This window comes from Pollachius pollachius (assembly GCF_949987615.1).
Source record: "Pollachius pollachius genome assembly, chromosome: 8".
Lineage (NCBI taxonomy): Eukaryota > Metazoa > Chordata > Actinopteri > Gadiformes > Gadidae > Pollachius > Pollachius pollachius.
Genome location: NC_136941.1, coordinates 7,041,057 through 7,065,524, shown reverse-complemented (window position 1 = coordinate 7,065,524; position 24,468 = coordinate 7,041,057). Strand labels below are relative to the sequence as shown.

The window sequence follows — 24,468 nt, the reverse complement described above, 5'->3', positions numbered from 1 at the left end:
CCGTTTCCCCCGTATCACCGACCAAAATGGTATGACCGGTTGCCTAGGCGCCTGCAGAAGCCAAATTATTTTCGCCACGCCTGTTCTCACCGCTGCCACCCGTTACCAGGTTTGTGCAACTTTTCATAAATAAGTTCAGACTGAAGTCGTATTGAGTGTCAATAAAAAGAAGCCTAGAGCTAGACTTGCTATTTGGCTTCATGTCCGAGGTAAAACTATTTCACCTTCCCTGCTAGAGAAGCGTAGCTACGGCTAGCGACGTAGCCGTGGAGCGTCAACCAAATCAACTCTTGGTTGACCAAGTTTTCTCACCAGCCAGCGGATGCTTACCGTTTTCTAACGCGGTGTCTTGCTGGCTGTCGTATAATATCATGTATGGATGCATATTTTTCACAAATGTACACACCGTACCCCCGCCTAGCCAGCTAGCTCTGCAAGGGGATCATAGGGCGCTTGTGGCGACGAAAAACTCTTGTCAGACATTTTGGTATGAGGGGTAAACAGCCCACATATTTGAGCTCTTTTAACCCTCTTCCTGCTGAAACACACTGGCAGGCCAGCGAACATTTGCAGTGCTGATCCGTAGAGAGGGCCCTCTAATAATTGCCAGTGTCTCTGGTATACGGTGTTTACAGAATACCTAATTGGAATTATGGAATGTCATACTAGAGACGTGGTGCAGAAAAACACAGCTAATCGGCTTGGCGCTTGCATTGCTTCTGAGGGTGCAGTGATGCGCCTCTGCTTGCCTCGTACTACAAGGTAGCTACTCTAATCTGGAGGATTAGTATTGTGTAACTACAGGTGCTGATTTGCTATACTGTATGCGGTTACGGTCACAGTGCACACCTCTAAATGTATGTATTCTTCTTCTCTTTTTGTTTACAGGTGAGCTACATAAAATAGTAATGGAGGAACTTGGACATGAATTGGACATGTTGGACTTTTGAAGATCTGTTCATCATTAAACAATGTTCTTCAAACGAATGGACATCCTGAACGATGCCATATAGTGGACCTATAGAAGTCTATATGAGATCTTTGTTCTTGCTCTTGAGGAAAAGTTTCAACATCGAACAGATGCCTCCTCCTCAAACCTAATGTGTGACCATGGAACATGAAGAGGTAACAAACACAACAAACACACACACACACACACACACACACTGTCGATAAGCGTATGTTATTTTCTGTCTCCCTGGCGAAAGATGATGACTATATTGTTTATTATATATTAAAAGATTCCCATTGAAAACACTGTAGTCAGGCTAATAGTGTTTGTGTTTTATGTAACACATCAAACAATAACATCATTAAAGACATTTAGAAATGACTTTTATTCAATGAAAGTGAGTTGAGTCCCAGTTCATCAGCAAATGTGGCAGATGAATCTATCAATCCACAAATATATATTTTCTATAGAAAAACAGCAACGCCCACTTCCTCATAGCGTCAAAATTTCTTTATTTTGTCTCATCTTTAAATACCAGAAGGTACATGAGACCTGATGCTCCTGGCCTGGCTGGGGCCGTGTCCCCCGCCACAGCTGTCCACGGCCTGTGAATGAGCGGCCCACTCGGGTTACAGGGCCCGTGAATGACAGCATTGTGTTTGGTGACAGGTGTGAAGCGCTGAGTCGTCCTCTCTCAGCGCGCTATAGGTTCCTGCCGCGCGTGGCGATAGGGAGCATAATGCACGCTGGCCAACCAAGCTTGATGTTTGTCGGGGAGAGACCTTCTGACCTCCCTAACGGGTTGACTTCAGCAGCTCCGTGTCGAACGGAGCGAATGGCAAAAATAAAAGATGCATATTTTCCCCCTTGTGTCATAATGCGAGTATAGCACTCTTGAGTAGTCTTACAATGTATTTTAGGGGCAGAAAGACAAGAGGCTAATTACTTTCCAGTGTGCTCATAGTGCCGTAGACATACCACACATGGTTGCTGGAGGATACTCTTCTTCTGCCTGGGCTTCTATTGACCTTAACCAAGTAGAAGAGGTAATGACATGGATGGAGCACTAAAGCAGACGAGTTAGGCGACTTGCTGAAGTGAACCTGACTCCCACAGGTTTACCAGCAGACATTGTGGATCAAACCGGGATCCCTTTACGCTAAGATAATATTCACTAATATCTAGTAACAAGAAAAACAAACTTGCAGCTGGTCAGCAATAGCTGGGACAGCTTTACTGTATTAAATATATATTAGAGCAGGGGTCTTCAACATTTTCAAGGCCAAGGACCCCCAAACTGATGGAGAGATGGAGCATGGACCCCCTACTTATATATTGTATAAAATTGTGTTTTATATTAAACTGGTCCTATAGTGCCATGTGTAAATGTACCTTGTTATTTTGCATTCAATACTAAGATATTCAAATAATACACAGGTTCATATATTCATGTTTTTATTTTAAACATGCGCAAGGTACAGTGAGTAGGGGTGGCCATGCCACTGCCATTCATAAACACAGCATGACATAATAAACTGATACCTGCCAAGATCACCAATGTCTGTCAATTGCATGTAATCATGCATAAAAGCTATTCAAATGGACATTTTTAAAACATAAATGTGGATACGAAAATGAGAGATGTTTGTTAGTTTCTTTCTTGTCACTCCGCAAGTAGTCCGGTAAGTTATCAACCCCAGCGTGTCCGGTTGCTATTTTTCGCTTATTTTTATAAGCATAATGACCGGCGTTCTGTACATTATCCCTTACATAACAGCACTCTCTCTCTCCCAACAGTCTTGGCTGTGCACTCTCATCCAAATACGTATTGTTTGCGGCGGAGGAGGGAGTAAACATAAAGACCGGACGAGAAACTGACGTCGCTGTGCTGTCCTTCTTCTTATTTGAAGGAGCAGGCAGAGAAAAGCTATCTCCTGCTGGGCTTTCATTAAAATCAAATACATAAAAATGTCGCAGCCAGTCCAGATGTGTCAGGTGTGCCTGAGAGACATACGAACGTACGCTTACCACTTTTGTAAATGCCATATATATAGTACATTTGGATCGCATGATAGGAATAGATCTATTCCGATTAGAAATCGGATCAAAGGTGTCCATGTAAACGCAGCTAGTGTCTTGGATTTATGTAAATGTGTATTCAAAGACATTCAATTTGTGGAAAAGATTGCGGGGGTAATATAAAAACAATGTCTAATCAACCAAAACTTTCGCGACCGCCCTGCAGTACCTCCGTGGACCCCCTAGGGGTCGCGGACCCCCTGTTGAAGACCTCTGTATTAGAGAATACCCACATTTATTTTGCACCATCTAGGCTAAATGGCTTGTTGGCATGGACAGCAATATTTGATAAATACCAAAACAATCGATACTATAAACAAAAAAAATCAATAATCTAAATCCAGCGATCGTTGCATCTCAAATCGCTGTAGCACCCTTTCTCAAGTTCTCCCGGGCTGGTTGGTGGGGCTGTTGGGTGGGGGCGTCCAGGTGCGGACGGAGCTGGACCAGATCGCTGCGCGGCTGCAGGACGATGGCCTGGCCCCGGCGGCGGACCCCGAGGAGCGGCAGTGCCACCTGTGGCGAGAGCTGGTGGGCAGCGAGGGGAAGCTGCTGGCCGCCTCCCGGGAGCTGCAGACCCTGCGCACGCAGCAGGCCGGCGAGATGAAGGAGGTGAGCCGCGACATGGGCACCAGCCACGCCACTTTACAGCTTCTTTACAAGGCCACGGTCAGGAGGTTCAGCTCGCAGAGAGAAGATGTTTCAACAGTCGAGGGAGAGAGACATAGTTACCATATGTCTTGCATCCAATAAGTTGCATGAAATGAATGTGCACAGTGTACTTTAATGCTGTTACATGTTATTACAGTATCGTATTACGATGTTGTGTTTGCAACTTGTCTGTACCCTAATTTATCTATATCACTTCAGTACAAACATCAGTGGTTGCTTGCTGGTGTGTGTGTGTGTGTGTGTGTGTGCGTGTGCATGTGTGCGTGTGTGTGGGGGGGCCCAGGTGGAGAGCTACGTGGAGCACATCAGGGGTCTGCTGGAGGAGAGGGAGATGCTGACAACGGAGTACGAGAGAGACAACGAGCAGCTGCGCCTGGAGCTCAAACAGAGCCGGCTCCTGCACGGTACCGCACCACCACTCTGTTCACCACAGCTGCCATCACCGTCATTGTTTCTGCTATCGTTGTGGTCGCCAAATTAATGCTGGGGGGGGGGTTACATGCAAAGGAGTTTAGGCTAGGATGTGTACTGTGTAAGTATTATGTTCATACTTTCCAGATTTGTTTTTCTTCCTTTTCACCTGTTGTTACATAACATGCTACCGTTCGATCCATGCTATCAGACGTTTTTGTTTTTTTTAATAAATAACGTTCCCTATTTGGACCTCTCTCAACTCCCAAAGCCTATATGTAGCATGAAGAGGCACCAGAAGCATGAACTGAGTTAAAACCCCCGTGTCATTTTCATGTCTTTGGAAAGCGACAAGTACGTCTCTGTCACTGACGTTTTGAGCCGGTCATAGGAGTCCAGCACCTGACCTCTTCTCCTCCGTCTTCTCCGTTCTGCCAGAGAACCAGAGCAAGGAGCTGGTGGAGCTGCTGTCCCAGGAGGGCCTGGGGGACGTGGGCCTGAGCAGCCCCAGCGAACAGGTGGCCTACCTGCTGGTGGAGAGGACCACGCTGCTGGAGAGGCTGGAGGCGGCCGAGAGGAGGCTGGACTCCCAGAGCCTCACCGGCAGCCTGAGGGAGGTCCACCTGCAGGTACACAGACTTACCATCGTCGTTTCACTTTCAGTTTCAATTCACGTTTAGTTTTAGTTTCACTTTCAAGTTTATTGTCCTATGTATATTAATGGAGATGCGAGCAGCAGTTCATAAAGGCATAAAGACAAATCTGGAATTTCAGGATTGCTAAACAGTTGTTTAAATGCTGGAAACGGTTCTGATGTTGTGCTTCTTAAAGCACGACAAAACAGGATAGAGAGCTTTGACATTTAACAGCCTTCCCCTCTCGCCCACGCGCTGGAATCACCCCGACAGGAGGAGGTTGAGCACGTCCGCCGCACTTTGGGTCAGGAGCTGCTGAAGACCAGAGACAACATGACAAAGGTGAGAACGTTCACCACAACTAGGACATTGGGCTCCCGCACGGTTCTTCCTCCATCCAGGCCTGACCTTTAAGTTCTGAGTGAGGGATGGAAGCCAGTAAGAGAGCCCTAGACGGCGTACCACCAGTGTTGCTGACGTGTTGTGTTGTTTGCTCTCCATCCCATCCACACCGATCCGTCTTCTCGACAGTGTTCGAGTCAGAGCACCTGGAGGAAGCTGTTTGGTCCCAGAAGATCCTCTGCTCAGAGCAGACTCACTAGCGTCCCCGTAGGTCCTCACTATACCCCCCATGGTTTAAAGTTTAAACTAACCACTCACCCGTTTGAGAACCGCAGGCTGACGTTGGAATGCTGGCCAGCTTATTGCCACAACCACCTACTACCGCTACTTTACTGCTCTTGTTTTCTTGTTCCACTGAGGGTGTTTTTCTTGGATTGCCATGCCAACATCTGCATGCAACTAATCGGTCTTATATAGACATTTATACCTGAAAGGTGTTCAATACTTGTGATGGGTGCATTGGCGCATGATTCCTTCTCAAGCAGCATGTCCACTTCCTGTTCACGTTGCTACTGACTCTTTCCTTTCCTCAGGCGCGTCGGCACGCAGCGATACACGGACGCTGGGCCTTGCCGTCCGTCTTTTAGTTAAAACGATGTTTACCCCCGAGCACGGCTCTCTCAACGCCCCCCAGCCCCCCTACCCTTCCAGGGGCCCTGCATAGTGTGCTGTCTTTTCCCCTCCATCGTCTCGGCCGCTGGCCCCCTAAGCTCAGCGGATGATTGTGGTGTCTCCCCCCGGGATAGCTCCACGAGGAGGAGGTGTCCCAGGAGAGGGGAGGGCGCCAGGGCCTGGAGCGGGACCTGGAGGAGGCGTCCCGGAGGCTGGCCATGGCTCACCAGGACATCCGCAGGCTCACCGCAGAGCTGGACGCCGCCAGGAAGAGCCCGCACGACCACGACGACGGCAGCCTGGGACTCAGCGGTAGGCGCTCACACCCAATACAGATAAGCTCAATGATGTGAACGGGACATGTTTAAACACAGGGGGTTCATCCGTCTTTTTACATTGGGATGAGGTGGTGTTTTTTTTCTGTGTTATGCTGAAATGGGTTCTAGTGAGGATTGGAAAAGTCGAGTTGCAGGATTTATCCAGTCTGATCATTAATCCTACCTCTTGGTTGTACTTCCAAGAGGAGACTTTAGCCTCATTCACAAGTTACATTGTCGTTCTTCTGTACTTTCTTTTTGTAAATCAGTTCCAGTCAAATGTTGATGCATAATAGAACCAACATTGTGTATGACGTTATGTAATGATTCCATTTTTCTTTCTCCCAAGTGCTTGAACCATGGTCAGACTCCCTATGAAACATTACAAAATAAGCGCCAGCCCAGACCCTAGAAAATAAATGATTGCTTGGCTACAGTTTCTAATACACAGACACGTTGCCTAGCATCTCTTTCACATTGTGCTGCCGCATTGGTGTCGAAACCAATCCGAGCGAAACCAGCGAGTTTAAGAGTCTCCTTCAGGACAGTTTAGATTCATAGTATATAGACAATGTCAAACTGTGAACTGAAGGGTACCGTTTTACATTTAATTCTCTCCCAATTTCTATGCGTAGCTATGAGCGTGTTGGAGATATTCTAATGAATTCATGGTCAGGATACCAGGGCACACAGTTCCAACCGCCTAAATTGTATTATTTCTTCCTAATCACAGGAGCTGAGCTGGAGCGAACAGAACAGGAAGTGGAAAACCTGAGGAAGGAAGTGGACAAGCTGAGGCACTGTGGTGAGACAAATATGAGTGTAACTATATGTGGGAAAGCATGATGAGATGTTGGAACTTTGCTCAGCTTGACAAAATACTTTTTCAAACTGCACAAAAAAACTGCATAATTCATAAAACAGATTTTCTATTTTTCACCTCTTCCCTTTTTGAATGCCTACATGTCTGTTCTTTATGTAGCCACATTTTGAGTCACCGGAGCCAAACATTTGGAACCTGATCCAAGTCATTTCACTCAACCACAACAAAACGTGATCGTGAAGCTATGGCTATGTTTCCTGCAGAGATTGGTTTTCGTGACCACTGTGTTGCGGTTGTTCCAATTACCTTTTGATCCGGTTCCCCGGTTCAACGGTCACTCTGGCTTCAGAAGGTCCGTAGTTCAGATGTCATGTAATGTCGACCATGGTACGTGTAACCATGCTGGCTGATGTTCCCCAGACATGGTGGAGCTGCAGAAGGCCAAAGACCAAAACGAAAGGCAGGACGGGGAGATGCGTGTTCTGAGGGAGCGGGTACGAGCGTTAGACACCGAGAAGAAAACCCTTCTGGACAAGGTAAGCATTCACCAAACACTAATACATGCACTCATATCATTGAACTGCTAGTGAACTCTCAGCGCGGGCAAAATGCTAGACGCATGGTTTATAGTTTAGTTTGATGCATGATGTTTGTGTATCCCTTTTATATTCATGAAGCTGGCACAGCAGGAGCCAGAGCAAGCTTCCTCTGTCAAACCACAGCCACAAGGAGAGGGGAAGGGGAGAAGTGGAGAGCTTCAGAGCAATGTGGCCCCCTTGTGGAATGAAGAGGAGCATGCTCACAAACGGTACACTCATGCGCCCTGCTCCTAAATATTGGTTCATGTTGCATCCCTATTTAGTCGTATAGGATTATAGTGTCAATGTACAGCACCAGGCTATACCAAGGTCACACAATGCATTTCAATTCCCTTGGTCCATTGATTATTGCTCACTAAAATGACATCCCTGGACAGTATTTTTTTTTAACAAATTAGACATCAAACGTAATAACCTATAATTCTCCAGACAAACTGCTGTCCCCTTCATTTTGATGTTTATGATTCTTTAAGACTGATATTTGTGTAAGGAAACAAAAGCAGATTCCAATCCCATGCACATGCAACAAGCTAGTTTATACTGGCCTGGCTATCTGATAGTAGAATTACTATCTGACACTAGTTAGCCGACACTACACTAGTTAGCTGATACTATCCTAGCTAACCAACATTATTCTGTATAGCTGAAACTCGGCTGGCTAGCCGACATTAGGCTGACACTACGCGAGTTAGCTGTCACTAGCATATAAGCTGATACTAGGCTAATTAGCTGACACTATGCTAGTGTTCTGACACTATGCTAGTGTTCTGACACAGGTCTAATTAGTTGTCACAATGCTACTTAGCTGAAATTACAGAAGTTAGCCGTCACTACCCTAAATAGTTAACACTCTACTAGTTAGCTGACAGTAGCATAGGGATGTAGCTGACACTACACTAGCTAGCTGTCACTACCCTAGAAGCTAACACTCTGCTCGTTAGCTGACAGTAGCATAGTGATGTAGCTGACACTACACTAACTAACTGTCACTACCCTAGAAGCTAACACTCTGCTCGTAAGCTGACACTAGCATAGTGATGTAGCTGACACTACACTAACTAGCTGTCACTACCCTAGAAGCTAACACTCTACTCGTTAGCTGACACTAGCATAGTGATGTAGCTGACGCTACACTAGTTAGCCGTCACTGCCCTATATAGCTTATACTCTGCTCATTAGCCGACACTGGCATAGTAAGGGGACACCAGGCTAATTAGCCTCCACGATGCTAAGTGGCTATCGCACGTCTTGCTCCAGGTGTCGCGAGGTGGTGGAGGACGGCCGTGTGCAGCTGCGGGAGCTGCAGCGGCGGCTGCAGAAGCAGCGGGCTGACCAGGAGGAGTTGGTGGAGAGGAACGAGGAGCTGGAGGCCCTGGTGGGGGAGACGCAGAACGCCAGCAAGGAGGAGCGGCAGCGGCACGACGGGGAGCTGGAAGGCCTGCGCAGGAAGGTGAGACAGGGAGCCAACAGTGGGATCACGCTGGGGGGGAGGGAACATGGCGACTGTGGAGAGCTGCTCTCTGATTGGATGCTGAGGGTTCATTGATTGATTTGATTTGACCATTTTGATCTAGAATAGGAACAGCACTCTGTCATACATTAAAATACATAAATAATCAGGGATGACACATTAAAGCCCGAAGGCTTAGTGGTTGGAGGGAGAATGCTTTTTTGAAGTGCAGCTTATTTATTTGATGCTATGGTATTGGAATACTTTTAATATAGTATAGAGGTAAGATGTTAAGTGTTAATGGTAAGTGGTTAGGGGGTTTGACTCCTAACTGAAAGGTTCCTGGTTTGATCCCAAGTCTCCTTAGTGTGTCGCCTACCTGCTGAACAGAATGACCTCAAAGTCACTTTGGATAGAAGCGTCTGCTAAATAGGAGAACAGGCATTAGTGGACAGTGTGTAAAGTTACACATAGTAACTTCTGTTAGTGCGAAAGACCAGTTTAATGAGTTTTATTTATTAGAATTCAACACAGCCTCTTTCTCCGGGTCTAATTAATTCCTGTGTTGCTCAAGACATTTCCCTGATGGTGTACTTTTGGTGGTGGATCATGGTTGGTGTGTGTGTGTGTGTGTGTGCGTGCGCATGATAGAGGGAGAAATGGAGACAGCTCCCAAATGTCTGACTAACGATGTGCGCTGGAACCACCAGATTAAAAGCCTGGAGGTGGAGCTGAAGAAGCAGTTTGCCCAGGAAAGGCTTCTGAAAAACGGAGAGGAGAGCAAAGAGCCGGAGCCCTACTTCCAGCCGGTGAGTAGCCGTTGGGTCGGAGCCCGTCATCAATCTTCCTCCTTTCCACATTCATCAAAACAGGTCGATACCAAAGACATCACCCCTCGAGGTGGGACGTGGAATGAATAGTGTGTTTTTGGCCCAAATCCCCCTGTAATAGGGCCAGCAGTGGAAACACGAACACTGATATACACACATTACAATGTGTTACTGCTGGTATTGCGCTTTGATTATAACCCACAGACAGATTATTATTCCATTTATCTAGTCTCAAAGCAAGTGTTGTGCCAAGATTGTATGCAACATTCTGAAATGTACGTATAAGATAAGATAACACTTAATTGATACCCAGGCGAAGAAATGTGGTTGTCTACAGCAGCAGAAAGACAGCCGAAAATAGAGATGCATCGTTTAGTTAAGAAATGCAATACAATGAAATAAAACAGGGAAATAAATATTCTACCAAATGTCTGCAGTCTGCCTGTATGCATCCTTGATATGAAGATTGATGTGAGTCAATTTGGATAAACCTGTGTTGTGGTTATGTCATCGTCCTCACAGTCTAACTGTAAGGACATGTATCTAAAGAAAAAACAAAGAGTCCATTCGGTCAAAGGCTAACTTACTAATTAATAAGACAGTAGTGGTATAGTTATGACGAACCTGACCTCATCTGTCAAGCACACTTTGACCCTTTACCTTCTGTGTGTGTGTGTGTGTGTGTGTGTGTGTGTGTGTGTGTCCTCCGCGGCCAGCTGAGGGGCGGGGGCAGCAGCCAGGAGCGGGTGTCCCTGATGGAGGCGCGGCTGACGGAGGAGAAGGACTGGAGGAAGCAGCTGGAGGTGGACCTCACCTCCGCCCAGGGAGCCCTGAAGAAAGACAAGGAGGTGGGGGAAGGGCCCTCACACAGACAGCACAGCCACGCTCATGATGATGATGATGATGATGATGATGATGATGATGGAATTAGTTTGTGTTTTTGAGGAAAATTTGTTAAAGGAAATGCTTGAGAAAAAATGGGATAACATGAATAAATTATTATTATTTATTTTTTTTAAAAGTTGACCGCTGTGTTTGATGAAAACATAAAGAAAATTGGCACCATGTTGAATATTTGCATATATATTGCATTATATTTGCATATAAATTCATTATTTTGGCAGGCAATATGCGTCAACAGTGCATTTGTTTTCTAAAATGGAGGAAAATCATGCAGTGTTCTTTGTTGTACAATAATACAGCATAGTACTATTTAGTACTAACTACTACTGACATGTTATCAGTTTATATGTCAGTGCTTGTCAGTACTAGTATAGAATATATATAATAGAAAAGCCTATTCTTCACTGTGATAACCCCATCCAATGTATTCGCGATGGTGTCATTGTGCCATTGTGTTTATTCCTTGTGTGTTTGTGTGTGATTCTGCGTGCTGCTGAAGGCCCTTCAGATGGGCGAGCGGGAGCTGAAGAAGCTGAGGATGGAGGTGAACAGTCTGCAGACTGAGTGTCAGCAGGGGAAGACCCTCATCAAGAGCCTCACGCAGGTCAAGGGAGAGAAGGCCGTGCTGGAGGAAAAGGTCTGGCTCACTCGCTAGCTAGCTCGCTAGCTTCCGTCACCCACATGCTCTTGTGTTACAATGTTTGAAAATATTTAATACATTATCCTGACCCAACTCGAGAGTGTCGTTTTAAAGATACAGTCAGAGAAATATTACTTTATAATAATAATAGTAATTTCCAGATTCCCACGTGGTGCTTCTATTTCCAGTCAGTCTTTGGTCTCCCTAAGAGATAATAATTCATTGATTTGATATTGAATCAATTTGGATGTTGCAAGACTTGCATTCTTCCTTATTTTCCTTGCATCATCTTTTCTATTTCAATTTTTTTGTCTATATGTCCTCCGGTTTGGGTTTGTAATCAAAGTAGACCTATATAATTATAGTTTATACTAGTAGTTTACAAGTTCCTGGTATACTGAGTATGTACTTGAACACTGAACTTAAACTTCGACACGTGTGTGTGTGTGTGTGTGTGCGCGCGCGTGTGCGTGTGCGTGTTTGTGCGCTTGTGTGTTCCAGTTGGCCCAGTTGGAGCGCACTCACGCCCGCCTGCAGGGCGAGCTGGAGCGCCAGCGGGAGAGTGGCGGGGCCAAGGAGGACCTGAGGGAGAGCAGGGCGGAGGTGGAGCAGCTCAGGGACCAGACCTACCGGCTGACCTCTGAGCTGACCAGCCTGAGGACGGCCCGCGACGCTCTGAGGTTGGCCTGGGGCTCTCGTTAGCATGTAGCTCATCTCAGCACCAGTGTCAAACTCCCTATGGACTTGGCCATGAAGTAGTCTTTCTGAGATGGAGTGAAAGTTTGATTTAAGCTATGCACCACGTCATATTGAACAGGGATATTTATAGCTCTAACCCAGGTTACTACTATTGCTTATTCTTTTTATTGGTTCATATTGATTTGTTTATGATCAACCCAGTTAGAGGTTGTAGGTTTAAATAGGAAGTGGGAAATGCAATGCGTGGGTGGGGGTGTGGGTGCAGATGGAAACTGCGGCTGCGGTGTGTGCTTGTGCACTCTGCAGTTAGTCGTAAGCATCTGTTCCAATGCAGGCGGGAGCATCCTGTTAACCCCTTCCTGGCTGTTCTCCTGTCGCCCCCATCCAGAGATGAGCTGGGGACCGAGAAGCTCCAGAGCAGCAGGCTCCAGGCGGACCTCCACTCTGGGGCCCAGGAGACGCTGTCGGCCCAGGGAGAGAGGGACAGGCTGGTCCTGGAGGTCCAGCAGCTCCAGCAGAGGCTTGAGCTGCAGCTGAAGGAGCATCATGCCTCCACGGGGAGCAGCAGCCAGGAGCCGCTGACCAAACCTAGTCCCGGAGGTCCAGCGGGGAGCAGGGATGAGCAGGTACATGGCCCGGAGTGCTTCCAACACACCTGTTAGGGAGGATACGGTTTTCCATTGACACATATGAGAGAATTCCTAAGACGTCAACCAGATGAGCCACTGTGAATAAGCACAACTTGCACATCAACTGTAGAAAACATTTGTTTTAAAAGCTCTGAGGGTACAGGACAATGCAGTTGGTGTGTTTGACTCCTAGTTGAGGAATTGGGTTCAATCCCTGATGTCTAGAAGCAGCAGGACCATTCCTCCAGCCCCCTACCTGCCTATTTACCACATGCATCTGATTCCCCTCTAAGTGGCGTTGTGCCTGTGCTAATTAGCTAAATGTTACCCAGCTGCCCAGCATGAAGTGGGACCCGGCTGGCCTGCAGGCCGACCTGGAGGAGGAGAGACAGCTGTCTGCCCGGCGCCAGCTGGCCCTGCAGGCCCAGGTGACTGAAGCCCAGGCCCGCGCCAAGGTACTCTCTCCGTGTTCATGCCTATGTATTCACCAGCCCCGTTTATACTCGCCATCATATCACCATTCAACTTCATGTTGGACTCCAAGCCCAAAGGTACTGAGTTCCATCCCCAACGTCCACAATGTACCTGTGGGCATCATTGAGCCAGATGGGTTCAGACAAAGCATGGTGCCAAACCAAGCGTTTAGTTTTTAGGAACGCATCTTGAGTTCTGCCTTAACACTAAATTTCTAAATCAAAATGTTCATGTCGGCACTGTCATATTGTCTTTTATTTAGCATTTCCTTTTTAAGTTAATTATATTATCGCTGAATGACCTTTTGTTCTTAAGTATGCTAAACTGGCCTTACCTCCATCCTCCACCCATCTAACATAATGCTACCCCCCTGGCCTGCCTCGTTCTCCCCAGTCTCAAGACATGGTCCTGGGCCAGAAGGCGGAGGAGGCCCGGCAGCTGAAGCAGGACCTCCAGAGGGTCCAGAGTCTGTTCACCTCGGCAGAGCGGGAGCTGCGCTACGAGAGGGAGAAGAACGTGGACCTGAAGAGACACAACGTGCTTCTGGACCAGGAGAAACTCAAGGTGTGGGAGATGAACCCACCATGGTGCTGTGGCCGTGTGTTGGGTTATCCTGGGAGACGTTGCACAATCATACTTTCACTGTTCAGTGAAAGTATTAAGCCAATTTGTGGCTTAATAGTCAGAGTGTGCTGACATTTCGCACACTCACACTTTCAAACCACTGCCCGGTCCATTAAGGGACAAAAAAAACCCATACAAGTTTTTCACTTACATTTGTTTTCTTTCTGAATTAATTTGTGTGTGGATGCGTTATCTTTTTTCTCCTATAGTGAAAATCTATATTTCCTTGTCCAGCTAGCATTTATCTAAAAGTATTATAGGTCCCATGACATGCCACCGGCTTGTAAGGCTACTCACACTCACACCTGGTGGCATGTCATGGGACCTTTAACTGTCCCCCAGTGGTTGTTTGAACCATCCCTACTGGATGATTAAAACACCCTTAATGGGTGTTTAAACCATCCTCAGTGGGTGTTTAAACCATCCCCGGTGAGTTTTCAAACCACACCATGTTTCCATAACCAAGCTATCTCCTGTGTGTTTGTCCATGCTCCTACTAGCTGTGTGCGGAGGTGAAGCAGAGCGCGGCCCGGTTGCTGCAGGTGGAGCAGAAGGTGCAGGGACTGGGCAGCGAGTGCGAGCGCCAGCAGCAGAGGATCCGGGAGCAGGAGCTGGAGCTGGCTCGGAGCTCCACCACCCGCAGTACCACCACCAGCCTGCAGGAGGAGCTGCAGGCAGAGAGGGCTCGCCTCATCGCCGCGGACAAGAAGGTCAGCGAACGAAGAGTCTTCTATACTACTAGCTTAATTTGCAGTGATCCTGGACTACTCCCTGGGTCTGTTTCAATACTGTTTCTCAATGCTAGGGGCTTAGACTGGATTAGCATTTATCACCAGCGGTATCGCTGCGCTGGAATAGGAGAGAGATTACGACAACTCTACTGCTTCAGAATTACATTTTTGTGTTTGCATATGAAGTGGTCTGCGAAAGGTCCTGATGACAATAGAGTGGCTCACTTTAAGTCAAAGGTTAAGCAGGGGTGTCCTTCCTCCTCCCGCCAGGTGGTGGAGCTGCAGCAGCAGCTGAAGAACTCGCAGCATCAACTGCGAATGGAGGAGGCTCGCTCCGGGGAGAGCAGCCGGCTGGAGAGAGACACCCGGGACCTGACGGACAGCCTGTCCTCCCTGAGGGCCCAGCACCACGAGGACCACATCACCAGGTCTTTATTGCACACATCACCACAACACAACACACACCAGGAACTGCATTGTAATGGACCTGCTCTAAAGTCTTCCCTCATCCCCCACCTCCCCCTCCTCCCGCGCCTCCCCCTCCTCCCGCGCCTCCCCCTCATCCCCTTCCTCCCCCACCTCCCCCTACCCCTCATCCCTCTCGCCCCCCACTTCCTGCGTGGCTCCTGCTGACAGGAAGCTCCTGGAGCAGCGGGAGGAGGAGCTGCGGCAGCAGGTGCGCTCCCTGAGGCAGAAGGAGGCGTCGCTGGGCAGGAGCAACTCGGAGCTGGGCCTGAAGAGCCAGCAGCTGGAGAGCCGCCTGACGCTCCTGGAGGAGGAGCTCAGCCAGGCCCGCGAGGAGGTGAGCGGGGGGCGGGGCCGCAGGAGGTGCTCAGCTAGTAAGGGTTAGCTTTGGAAATAATTACAATAAAGCGTTTATTTTATATAGCACCTTTCTCACTCTCAATGTCGCTTTACAAACTCATGAGCACACACAGAGCAAGACAGCATCACAATAAGTACAACAACCCAAATAAAAACAAAAATAAATAATATATACAGAGGGGGGGTCTAGAGAGGTCTATGCATTGGTGGAAGAGGAGATGTGTTCTTGAAACAGAAAGGTCTTGAGATGATCTTTAAAGAGAGGGAAGGAGGGACAGTCACGGAGGGATTGAGGAAGGGAATTCCAGTTTGGGGGCCATGGCGCTGAAAGACCTTCCACCCAGGGTAAAAGCCTGGTGCGGTGGACAGAGAGGAGATTTGGTTACATGATATGAAGGGAGCGGGATGGAGTATAAGGGGTAACTGGTAGCTACAGTGTGAGCTTTGTGTTGGCTTTGGTGGCCTCCCTAGCATTGTGTTTGCTTTGGTAGCTACACTGTAGCTTTGGGGTATCTTTGGTAGCTACACTGTTGCTTGGTTAGCTTTGGTCTCCAGATTGTAGTCTGTGCACTCCTGTCTCCCCAATGGATTGCCACAGATCACTTTGCCATGTGATGGAATTTAATCTACACTCAGACACTATTTCACAAGAAAGAGATGCATCTACCTATTTTATAATATATAATAATTTGTTTATTTATGGTTGCCATGGTGCTGTGTGGTGTGGATCTGCACTGAACCATAGTCAACACTTCTCGTTTAAAAAACAACAATTTAATCCGTCCGCCATATGGCACCGCAATCTGTCATGTCTGTCCCACGCTGGTTGAGGCTAAAGAAATCCAATCCGTTTTAAAACTTTTCTTTGGCCGAGAAAAGTAAACCTTGCCCAGATGACGCAGAGCATCAAGTGAGAGGAGGTTAAGTATGTTGTGTTGCTGGGAGACTAATCCAACCATAACATCTCCCAGTGACTGAAGCCAGTTCATTTCCTCCCTCGTCAAGTCCCCTCGGCCAGTCTGTATTTTGAAGGGGCTTAACCCTCTGAAACGGTCCGTAGCTTCGCACACTTACTCCAAAATCGTTCCCAACTGTTGACACAGCTTGTATGCACTGGTTTTCATCGAGAACTCTCTTCCCTGAGTCTCCGTTAACCGTAATCCCAGTGCAGAGCTGAATGAATCATTACTGTTTATTGTGTCAGTGAGTGGTGACTTCTCCTGGCTGTACTAACTGTACTAACAAGACACTTTACAGAGTAGTAGGCCGTTTTCTCACTAGCCACCAGTTGGAAATACATAAACATCTGGCTTGTAGATTGCTCAACTTTTTCCCAACTGTGGGGATGCTACCTATGGCTTGGTCGGCATACATCGAGGCATAAAGGGGCAGTGTTGGGAGGTTGCTAGGGTGCTAGAGCAGCTAGGGGGGTAAATAGGGTGTTTCTAGTGTATTGGACAGACTAATTGCTGAAAGGTTCTGGGTTTTGTCCATGGTCTCGGCAGCCTTACATTACTGCCCCCCTTGAGCAAAACCCGGCCTGCTTGTTAATGACGAAGCTTAAGAATCACAGTTTTGGATATCTTTTGATAAAAGTGCCTGCTAAACGCTCGATAGTAGATAGAATAGGACTATGGAAACATACATGAAACATACATCTCTAACAATATATTGGGACGTACCTTAAGTGTTTCTGTAGTTTTGCCACTGACAAACATGTGAAATCATCTGATTGGTCTCCAGAATCAGACCTAAGAATAGTCTGATGGCAGACAAGCTGAAAGCTGATATTGACAGCGAACCCAAATCAACACTGTGTATGCTGGTCACTATAGAAACATACTTTCTCCTTGTGAAAGCTTCATCCACCTGCGTGAATGAGTTTCTATGTCAGAACATCCCCGTATCCAAACAGGAAACAAGGCGTCCCTCCGCCCCCTGCAGTTCCTGGTTTCCGGGGCTCTTTTGACTGCTCCCCCCAGAAGTTCTGCAATCACATAGGACTGCTGTATCCCAAGCTTGCTGGGGCACTACCTGTTTTTTACCCATGTGGGTGCACCGTGTGGTTTCCACCAGCAGAGAGAGGCCCAGAGCACCAACCATCAGCTGCAGGAGGAGCTGCTGTCCAGCCAGCAGGAGACAGACAGGTTACAAGGAGAGATACAGGTGGTCCTGCTACAGCTGGACACACACGTCAGGTAAGACTCACTCACTCCCCCACTCCCCCCCACTGAGAAATAGCTTCAACTTGATTAAACATGAGCTCTTTTATCCTCTAACCAAAGACTTCCTCAATCCATGCCCCTTATTCATCTAGAGGCCATCTTGGTTCTAAACGCTAGCTAGCATTTAGAACCAAGATGGCCGCTAAGTGAATAAGGCCCATTCCCCAGCTCTCCCCCATGTGGTTTAAAATCCTCTGTATGTGTGTTTATATGTGTGTGTGTGTGTGCGTGTGTGTGTGTGTCTCGTGCAGGAAGCACAACGAGAAGCAGGAGCAACAGCGTAGCAAGCTGCGGCAGGCCCGGCAGGCCTGCCTGAAGGCCACAGGGCAGCGAGACCGCACCATCCAGAGGCTGGAGAACGACCTGGAGCTGGCCTCCAGCCTCTCCCTCAAGGTGCCCTCCCACCCCCCTCTCTCAGCCCCTTCCTCCACCGAGTTAGGGCCTAGTTATGGTTCGTTGAAGCAACGCAAGGGGGTTTACGGACCAGTTACGTCCTTGAGGAGTTTCGCCGTCTTTGGTTGGAACCGCGTCGTCAACGGAGGATGTTGCACAACATTATTTTCGCCATCCTCTCTTTCTGACCTGTAGAATCGGGCACGCTCAATTATGTCGTCATGGTTCCCTCCTCAGCGTCAAGGAAAATCTGCTATATGCTGGTTTAGGCTGGAAACCAACTTTTCGGGGTTCCGAACCAATTCATTTTGTAGTGTAAATCCTCCCTACGGTTTAAAATGAGGCTGCACAAAACCGGAATTGAACCTGAATCCATTTTTTGTGGAATAGGGAATCTGAGTCCGATGTGGCTCACGTCGAATCAAATATCCCCCTAGGTATAATTGTTAAAAACAATGGAGAATTGTTAAAAACAATTATACCTAGTTTTACTAAAGAAATAGCCCTGGTCCTAGTGATCTAATCTGGTGCTGTATCTCAATGGAGCGCTATTGACACAAACAAGACCAAAAAGAATGCTTCACATTCTTAGCAATTATTGGCAGGATTCAGAGTGATATTTCAATGAATCTGTTATCTTTTCCAACACTCCAGATTGTCACAGTTGACTCGCTACATCAACACCAGCACATCTCCAACACTGACACACTGCATGCACCCTCCTGGTGGTTTGGAGATCTGTTTTAGAGGATAATGATTCTACCCAGTTGTGGAGGCTTTTTTAGCATGGCACCAGTCCCCTCATAACACTCTGCTCCTCCCTCTCCTCTTCCCCTCCCTTCTTGTCGTCCTTCTCTTTCTATTCTGCCTCCTTTTCCTTGTATTTCTCCTCATTTTCCCCGTCCTCCTCCTTATCCTCATCCCGCTCCCCTTCTTCTCCTCCTCCTCCCCCCATTCCCCTTCTCCTCTTCATCTCCCATCCTTCCTCTCTCCTTCTTCTCCTCCTCCTCCTCCTCCTCCTCCTCCTCCTCCCTCCCCCTACTGCTCCTTCTCCTCTTCATCTCCCATCCTTCCTCTCTTCTTCTTCTCCTCCTCCTGCTCCTTCTCCTCTTCATCTCCCATCCTTCCTCTCTTCTTCTTCTCCTCCTCCTTCTCCTCTTCATCTCCTCCTCCTTTTCCTCATCCCTCTCCCCTTCAAATCCTCCCTCCCCCCCTCCCCCACTGCTCCATCACCTCTTCAACTCCCCTCCTTCCCCTCCTCCTCCTCCCCCCTCTCTTGCTCGTTATCCCACCTCCCCTTTGCTCTTTAACCCCCCTCCTCCTCCTCTCCCCCCTTCCCCTCCTCCTCCTCCCCCTCTCTTGCACATTGACCCTCCTCCTCCTGCTCCTCCTCCTCCTCCCTCCCACCACCATGGGTGGTGTCTCCAGGAGAAGGAGTCGGTGCGTACGGTGATGGCTGAGAATGAGAAGCTGTTGGTGGAGAAGAGAGACCTGCTGCGGAGGATGAGCGAGGCTGAGGACCTGGGCAGCGCTGGCATGCGTACCGCCTCCACCGTGCAGCACAGGTACAGCCCCGCCCTCCATCCCCCATGATGCACCCTGCTAGGTACTAGTCCTCCATCCCCCAGGATGCAACCTGCTAGTTACGAGGCCCCAATACCCCATGATGCAGCTTGGTAGGTACTTGTCCTCAATCCCCCATGATGCAACCTGCTAGGTACTAGGTCCCATCCCCCATGATGCACCTTGATAGGTACTAGTCCCAAATACCCCATGATGCACCTTGCTAGGTACTATGCCTCAGTCCACCATTATGCAGCCTGCTAGGTACCAGGCCCCTATCACCCATGATGCACCTTGCTAAGGACTAGGTCTCAATCCCCCATGATGCAGCTTGCTAAGTACAACCCTGCCCGCAATCCCCCAAGGTGCACCTTGGTTTTATTGCAAAACAAACAAACAGGCTAAATCATCTACTCGGCCTTAAATCCCATGCTAAAGCTAGTATTTTTACTGCAGGTTGTTGGATTCCTCCATTATACAATACATTTTATTTGTTTCATGCGACTCTGGATGTTCGGTGCTCTGCCTTACAGTGCAGTATAGAAATCATATAGGTTTAGTTATTAGTATATGCTACATGTGAACCTCCTAAGATGGCGCAGTCTGATTCGCTATCTCGGGATATTGGTTAACACTTGATGAGTGAGATCTCAAACTCGGGATATCGTTTTCATCGCAAAACTTCCCCCTTTAAGCGTGCGTGACGGTCGTCTCTTCACGCTAAAATATTAGTGTAGTATATACTAAAACAATTATTCACCTCACCTCTTCTGCAAATAATTGTTAAAAATACTGTGAGCTGTGCTAATGAACCGCTGTAACAGTGAAAGCCAGCCCAGAGAACGACCACTTCACCGTCCCATCCATCATCCTGTAACCCAATCAACTCCTCCGCCTGCCTCAGGGTCAACGGCCTGGAGCTGGAGAACCGACAGCTGCAGGACAGGACGCTGAAGCTGTCCAATCAAGTGAGCTGCTTGGAGCGGGCGCTGAGGAACGTCCAATCGTTCTGCAGTCTGGAGGTAGAAGGCCCGCCCCGTTCTGCCGGATCATCACTAGCTCTTATATAAGACCCCTTCAAGGGATATTTGAACTAGTGATACAGTGCGTCTTTGTGACTTCCTGTTTGAACAGTTTGACAGAGTAATAGTGATATGTATGTATGCGACTAAACTGGTTTCAATGAGGATGTGTGTGTGTGTGTGTGTGTGTGTGTGTGTGTGTGTGTGTGTGTGTGTGTGTGTGTGTGTGTGTGTGTGTGTGTGTGTGTGTGTGTGTGTGTGTGTTAAGGCCAATTTCCACAAGAACCGTCATGGAAGTTCCACGGCAGTAAAACCGTGGCCAAAAATAATAGAAACCATTATAGTCACTGTAGGCTATTCCACTGGTCTATTTTTGAAGGTTGCCGGTTCGCAGCCGTGTCTCAAAACACTTCTACATCCAATCAGTTTGCATTTGCTCATGAATATTCATGAGATCACATCGACCCCTATGCAATTCACGCTATTGATAACCCTATGGTATCAATAGCAAATCAGTGGCAAAAAAGAAATGAAAGTCTGCGTCGATGCCTCGTCTATTCTCGAATCGCAAGTCCAGTGTCGCGAGCGGACTGCGACGTTGCCATGACATCTAGAATCATGCCGTATTTAATGGGTTATAATATTGATGTGTAGGGGTTGATTATAACTCGTTTATAATATTGTATAGATCATTCTAATCATAATCATTGTTTGCCATTCATAAAGGCCTATTATAATTATGCACGTCTTGAGCCATCAGCCGGATCGTGTCCGTACCGCCTCCAGTGGGGATTGCAGTACGGAACACAGCCGCTTCGCTGCCGTGACGCTTCCGTGACGGTTCTGGTGGAAATCGGCCTTAACTGTGTTGCTTAGTCATGGCACTGAGCAATGGTAACCGTTACAGGACGTTCTGATTGGCTGGTGCCTGACTGACCAGAGAGGGGGTGTGTAAAAATGTTTTTTCATGTGATTTGTTCGTTCAGCACGAGGTGAGGAAGATGTTGCCCTCCGAGGGTCTGACCATGGACAGCGTGCTCCACTCCTCCAGTCTGAGGTAGCCCCTCTTTCTGTTTAAACTAAACATAGATCCCCCTGTTTCACACTCTACTGACTCATAACCAATCACGTGTGTGTGTGTGTGTGTGTCCGTCCCACGTCCAGCCTGACGTCCGGCGCCTGCGACCCCCTGGGGATCCTGGACGCCATCTGCCGGGTGAAGGCGGAGGGTCCCCGCGTCGCCCCGCAAAGCGCGCCCCAGTTCCAGCCCTCGGAGCTGGGCTACCTGAACGTCACGTCCCCCGGCCCAGGGGGTCCGGCGGAGACCCGGCACAGTGCAGAGCGCGACCAGGTATGACGGGGGGGGTTGGGGGTGAGGACCACGACGGGGGTCTCCTGAGGTAGACGCCCTCCGCTCATACCCAGGTACTGGCGCCCTGTGCGATTCAGATACCACCTCGTCGAGGCCTGGTAATGGTTCCACGTCGACGCAACGCAGTGACCACGCAGACGCTTCGACGCAGTCGCGAACCTGTTTTTGGTCGGTGTCGGGTTTTAGTGAGCGGACCAATCACAGCCCTTGCTGCTGCGTCGCCTCGACACAGTTTTTTGGGAGGCGCACGTCAGGCCCTTGCGGTGGACGCAAGGAGGGTCCGCAAGGACGTAATGGTTCTGTAAACCCTCTTGCGTTGTCGTGGAACAGTAATCAGCCCTTTAGGAGAAGACGGAGGAAGAGATGGGCATTGAGGGCACAATTGACAATAAATCGCCCTCAGTGCAGTGACCCGGAACCTTTGAGCAAGTATTTAGGGGGAGCACTGATGGGACATTTCTTGGTCAATCCTGATTCGATATTCATGCACTATTCTATGTGGATATAGATATTGAAAACGAATAATAATAATAATAATACAATGCTGTAATTACATAGACACTGTCGCATGGGATAAATGTATTGTATGTGTATACAAAAAACTTGGTCGTAAATATCGATTACTTTACCGTATCACAGCCTTTCAGACTGAAAAACACATAGATGTGTGACTTGTATCAAACGTCTTTTATATCATCAAAGATCACTGTTATATTTATATCATCGTCCCAATCTAGAAAGTGGTAAACAAATCTTGGATAAGATAAAGTCAGGAGGAAACACAAGGAGGAGTATTGTTTTAAAGACGGCCTCTCACTCCTCAGGGCAGTGTCTATGTAGCAGTCACCTGTAGGATACTGTAGATTATAGGGCTCTCTCCTTCAGTTAGATAGCCGCAATACAGTCAACGAAAGTGTGTGAGAAAGACAGTTGGGATGTGTTACATCCTAAAGCCTTTGACTGAAACCCTAAATAATGCGGAGTACAACCGTGACATGGTAACCATGATGACATTGTAATCAGAAAAGGGATGGAAATATAATTGTCACACGTGTTCTATGCTTGAATTGTGTCAAATTTTAAAAGTTATTTTGTATTGGGACACCAAACATACAAAGACTAGATTTGTAGGGGCATTATCGGAAAAGATGTTAATCAATTGTATTTATATGTCAACATAAATAGCCTTGTGTATGTGTAGGCCTGTGTTACAAAGTACAATCAATTAACACTCTTTAACATGAGCACTTTAAAAACTAAACTTTTTGGTTTACATAGATATATTGGTACCAATGGAAATGCTAATGACAATGGCAGGAAAGCGTTCATAAGATAAACGTGAAACAGTCCCTTGGACATATAAGGAAATTCAAGTCAAGCTGTATGTTTACATATTGTTTTTACTTAAAATATCATGGTACTCCCACTAGAAACCTTTGAATGTATTTCATATTAATAATGAGCAGTATAATTGTTTTGCGATTCACCTGCAATAGAACAAACGGAACGCTACGCTTTGGTTTAAAGTTCCACGCTTGTTTGAGAGCTTTCTAGCTAAAGGCACCAGAGTATTTACTATACCCAGTGTGAAAGGCTAACAGCCTGCTAGCGTGCATGGCTGTATTTACCAGTCAGTGGCTGAGGCTGGTCTCAAGGGGTTTAAGGACCATAGCCTGAGTATTCAGCCATGAGGGTTGTATATAAAGGTCTATAAAGGTTGCTGTAAAGAACCCACCTATTTTGTATTTTTAATTAGATGAAAAGGTATGCTGTACATTTTTTTTTGGAGATGTTTTTACCTTTAACATTTACAGAATAGTAACGTTTTTTTACGGAAACAGAACAATTTAATTAAGACGATGAAGCCACTTCTCATTGTGTCACTGTGCCTCAGCCTCAACTGTCATCTTCTGTATGTGTCCTTATGGACAAATGTAACCCGCTTTGACTTGTAAATATTTGGTTGTTTTAGTTTCGTTTGCAGAAACCTATTTTCATAAATAAAGTACAATGAAACATTGTACTGCTTTTCTGCTATTTCTCAAACTCTCTCTACCACCAGGGAAGTCGAAGTCTATGAGTCAGAGAGGAACTGGGATAGAATACAGAGGATTTTGTCTAGAAATGTGAGTCATAAACACTAAAATTAGAAAAACAGCCAGACCACAGAAAGTGTCACAATCAAACATGTTGGTGAAAACCATATTGTTCTTAGGCAGGAATCCGTCTTTTAAAGGTCCCATGACATGCTATTTTATGGATGCTTTAATATATGTATTAGTGGGCCACTAACAGTATTCAAAGACGTTCCCGAAATTCAGCCGTGGTGCAGAGTTACAGTCACTCCGAGCCAGTCGCACAATGAACTTCCCCCAAATGCGCTGTTTTGGTGTCTGTAGCTATAATGCAAATGAGGAGGAGCGAGGCGGGTCAAGGAGGAGGGTGGGGGTGTGGCCCTGAGCAGCTTGCAGCCACGGTACCAAGGGCTCTGTTTACAGTGGTGTATGGCGAGGCGCACACAGCCTTTAGCCGTGTTCTGTTAATATTCTACAACACACGGGTGTCCCGGAGCTCTATATCTAAATA

The 24,468-nt window shown here is 47.4% G+C and overlaps 1 protein-coding gene across 3 annotated transcripts; it reads left to right on the top strand.

Moving 5' to 3' along the window:
• Positions 1-67: 67 nt before the first annotated feature.
• ccdc30 (coiled-coil domain containing 30) lies at positions 68-23,819 on the top strand. Of its 3 annotated transcripts, none has more exons than XM_079741112.1 (28): positions 68-109; positions 889-1,125; positions 3,461-3,643; positions 3,987-4,107; positions 4,553-4,743; positions 5,023-5,091; positions 5,281-5,358; positions 5,898-6,075; positions 6,814-6,885; positions 7,324-7,439; positions 7,581-7,711; positions 8,760-8,952; positions 9,663-9,761; positions 10,499-10,630; positions 11,185-11,322; positions 11,827-12,005; positions 12,413-12,650; positions 12,986-13,108; positions 13,521-13,691; positions 14,252-14,461; positions 14,753-14,910; positions 15,119-15,284; positions 17,387-17,505; positions 17,784-17,925; positions 19,354-19,490; positions 20,393-20,510; positions 21,497-21,567; positions 21,675-23,819. In XM_079741112.1, exons 2-28 carry the CDS (start codon positions 1,111-1,113, stop codon positions 21,865-21,867), a joined length of 3,741 nt encoding a protein of 1,246 aa, XP_079597238.1. In that variant the 5' UTR covers positions 68-109; positions 889-1,110; the 3' UTR covers positions 21,868-23,819. The 3 variants fall into 3 exon arrangements, with proteins under 3 accessions (XP_079597238.1, XP_079597237.1, XP_079597239.1); XM_079741111.1 differs by having other exon boundaries at positions 17,384-17,505; XM_079741113.1 differs by lacking the exon at positions 5,281-5,358 and having other exon boundaries at positions 17,384-17,505.
• Positions 23,820-24,468: the final 649 nt, after the last annotated feature.

Coding starts and splice junctions, on each gene's coding strand:
- ccdc30 (XM_079741111.1), top strand. Junction 5,092..5,280: donor CCAGAGACAACATGACAAAG/GTGAGAACGTTC, acceptor TCTTCTCGACAG/TGTTCGAGTCAGAGCACCTG. Junction 7,712..8,759: donor GAGGAGCATGCTCACAAACG/GTACACTCATGC, acceptor GTCTTGCTCCAG/GTGTCGCGAGGTGGTGGAGG.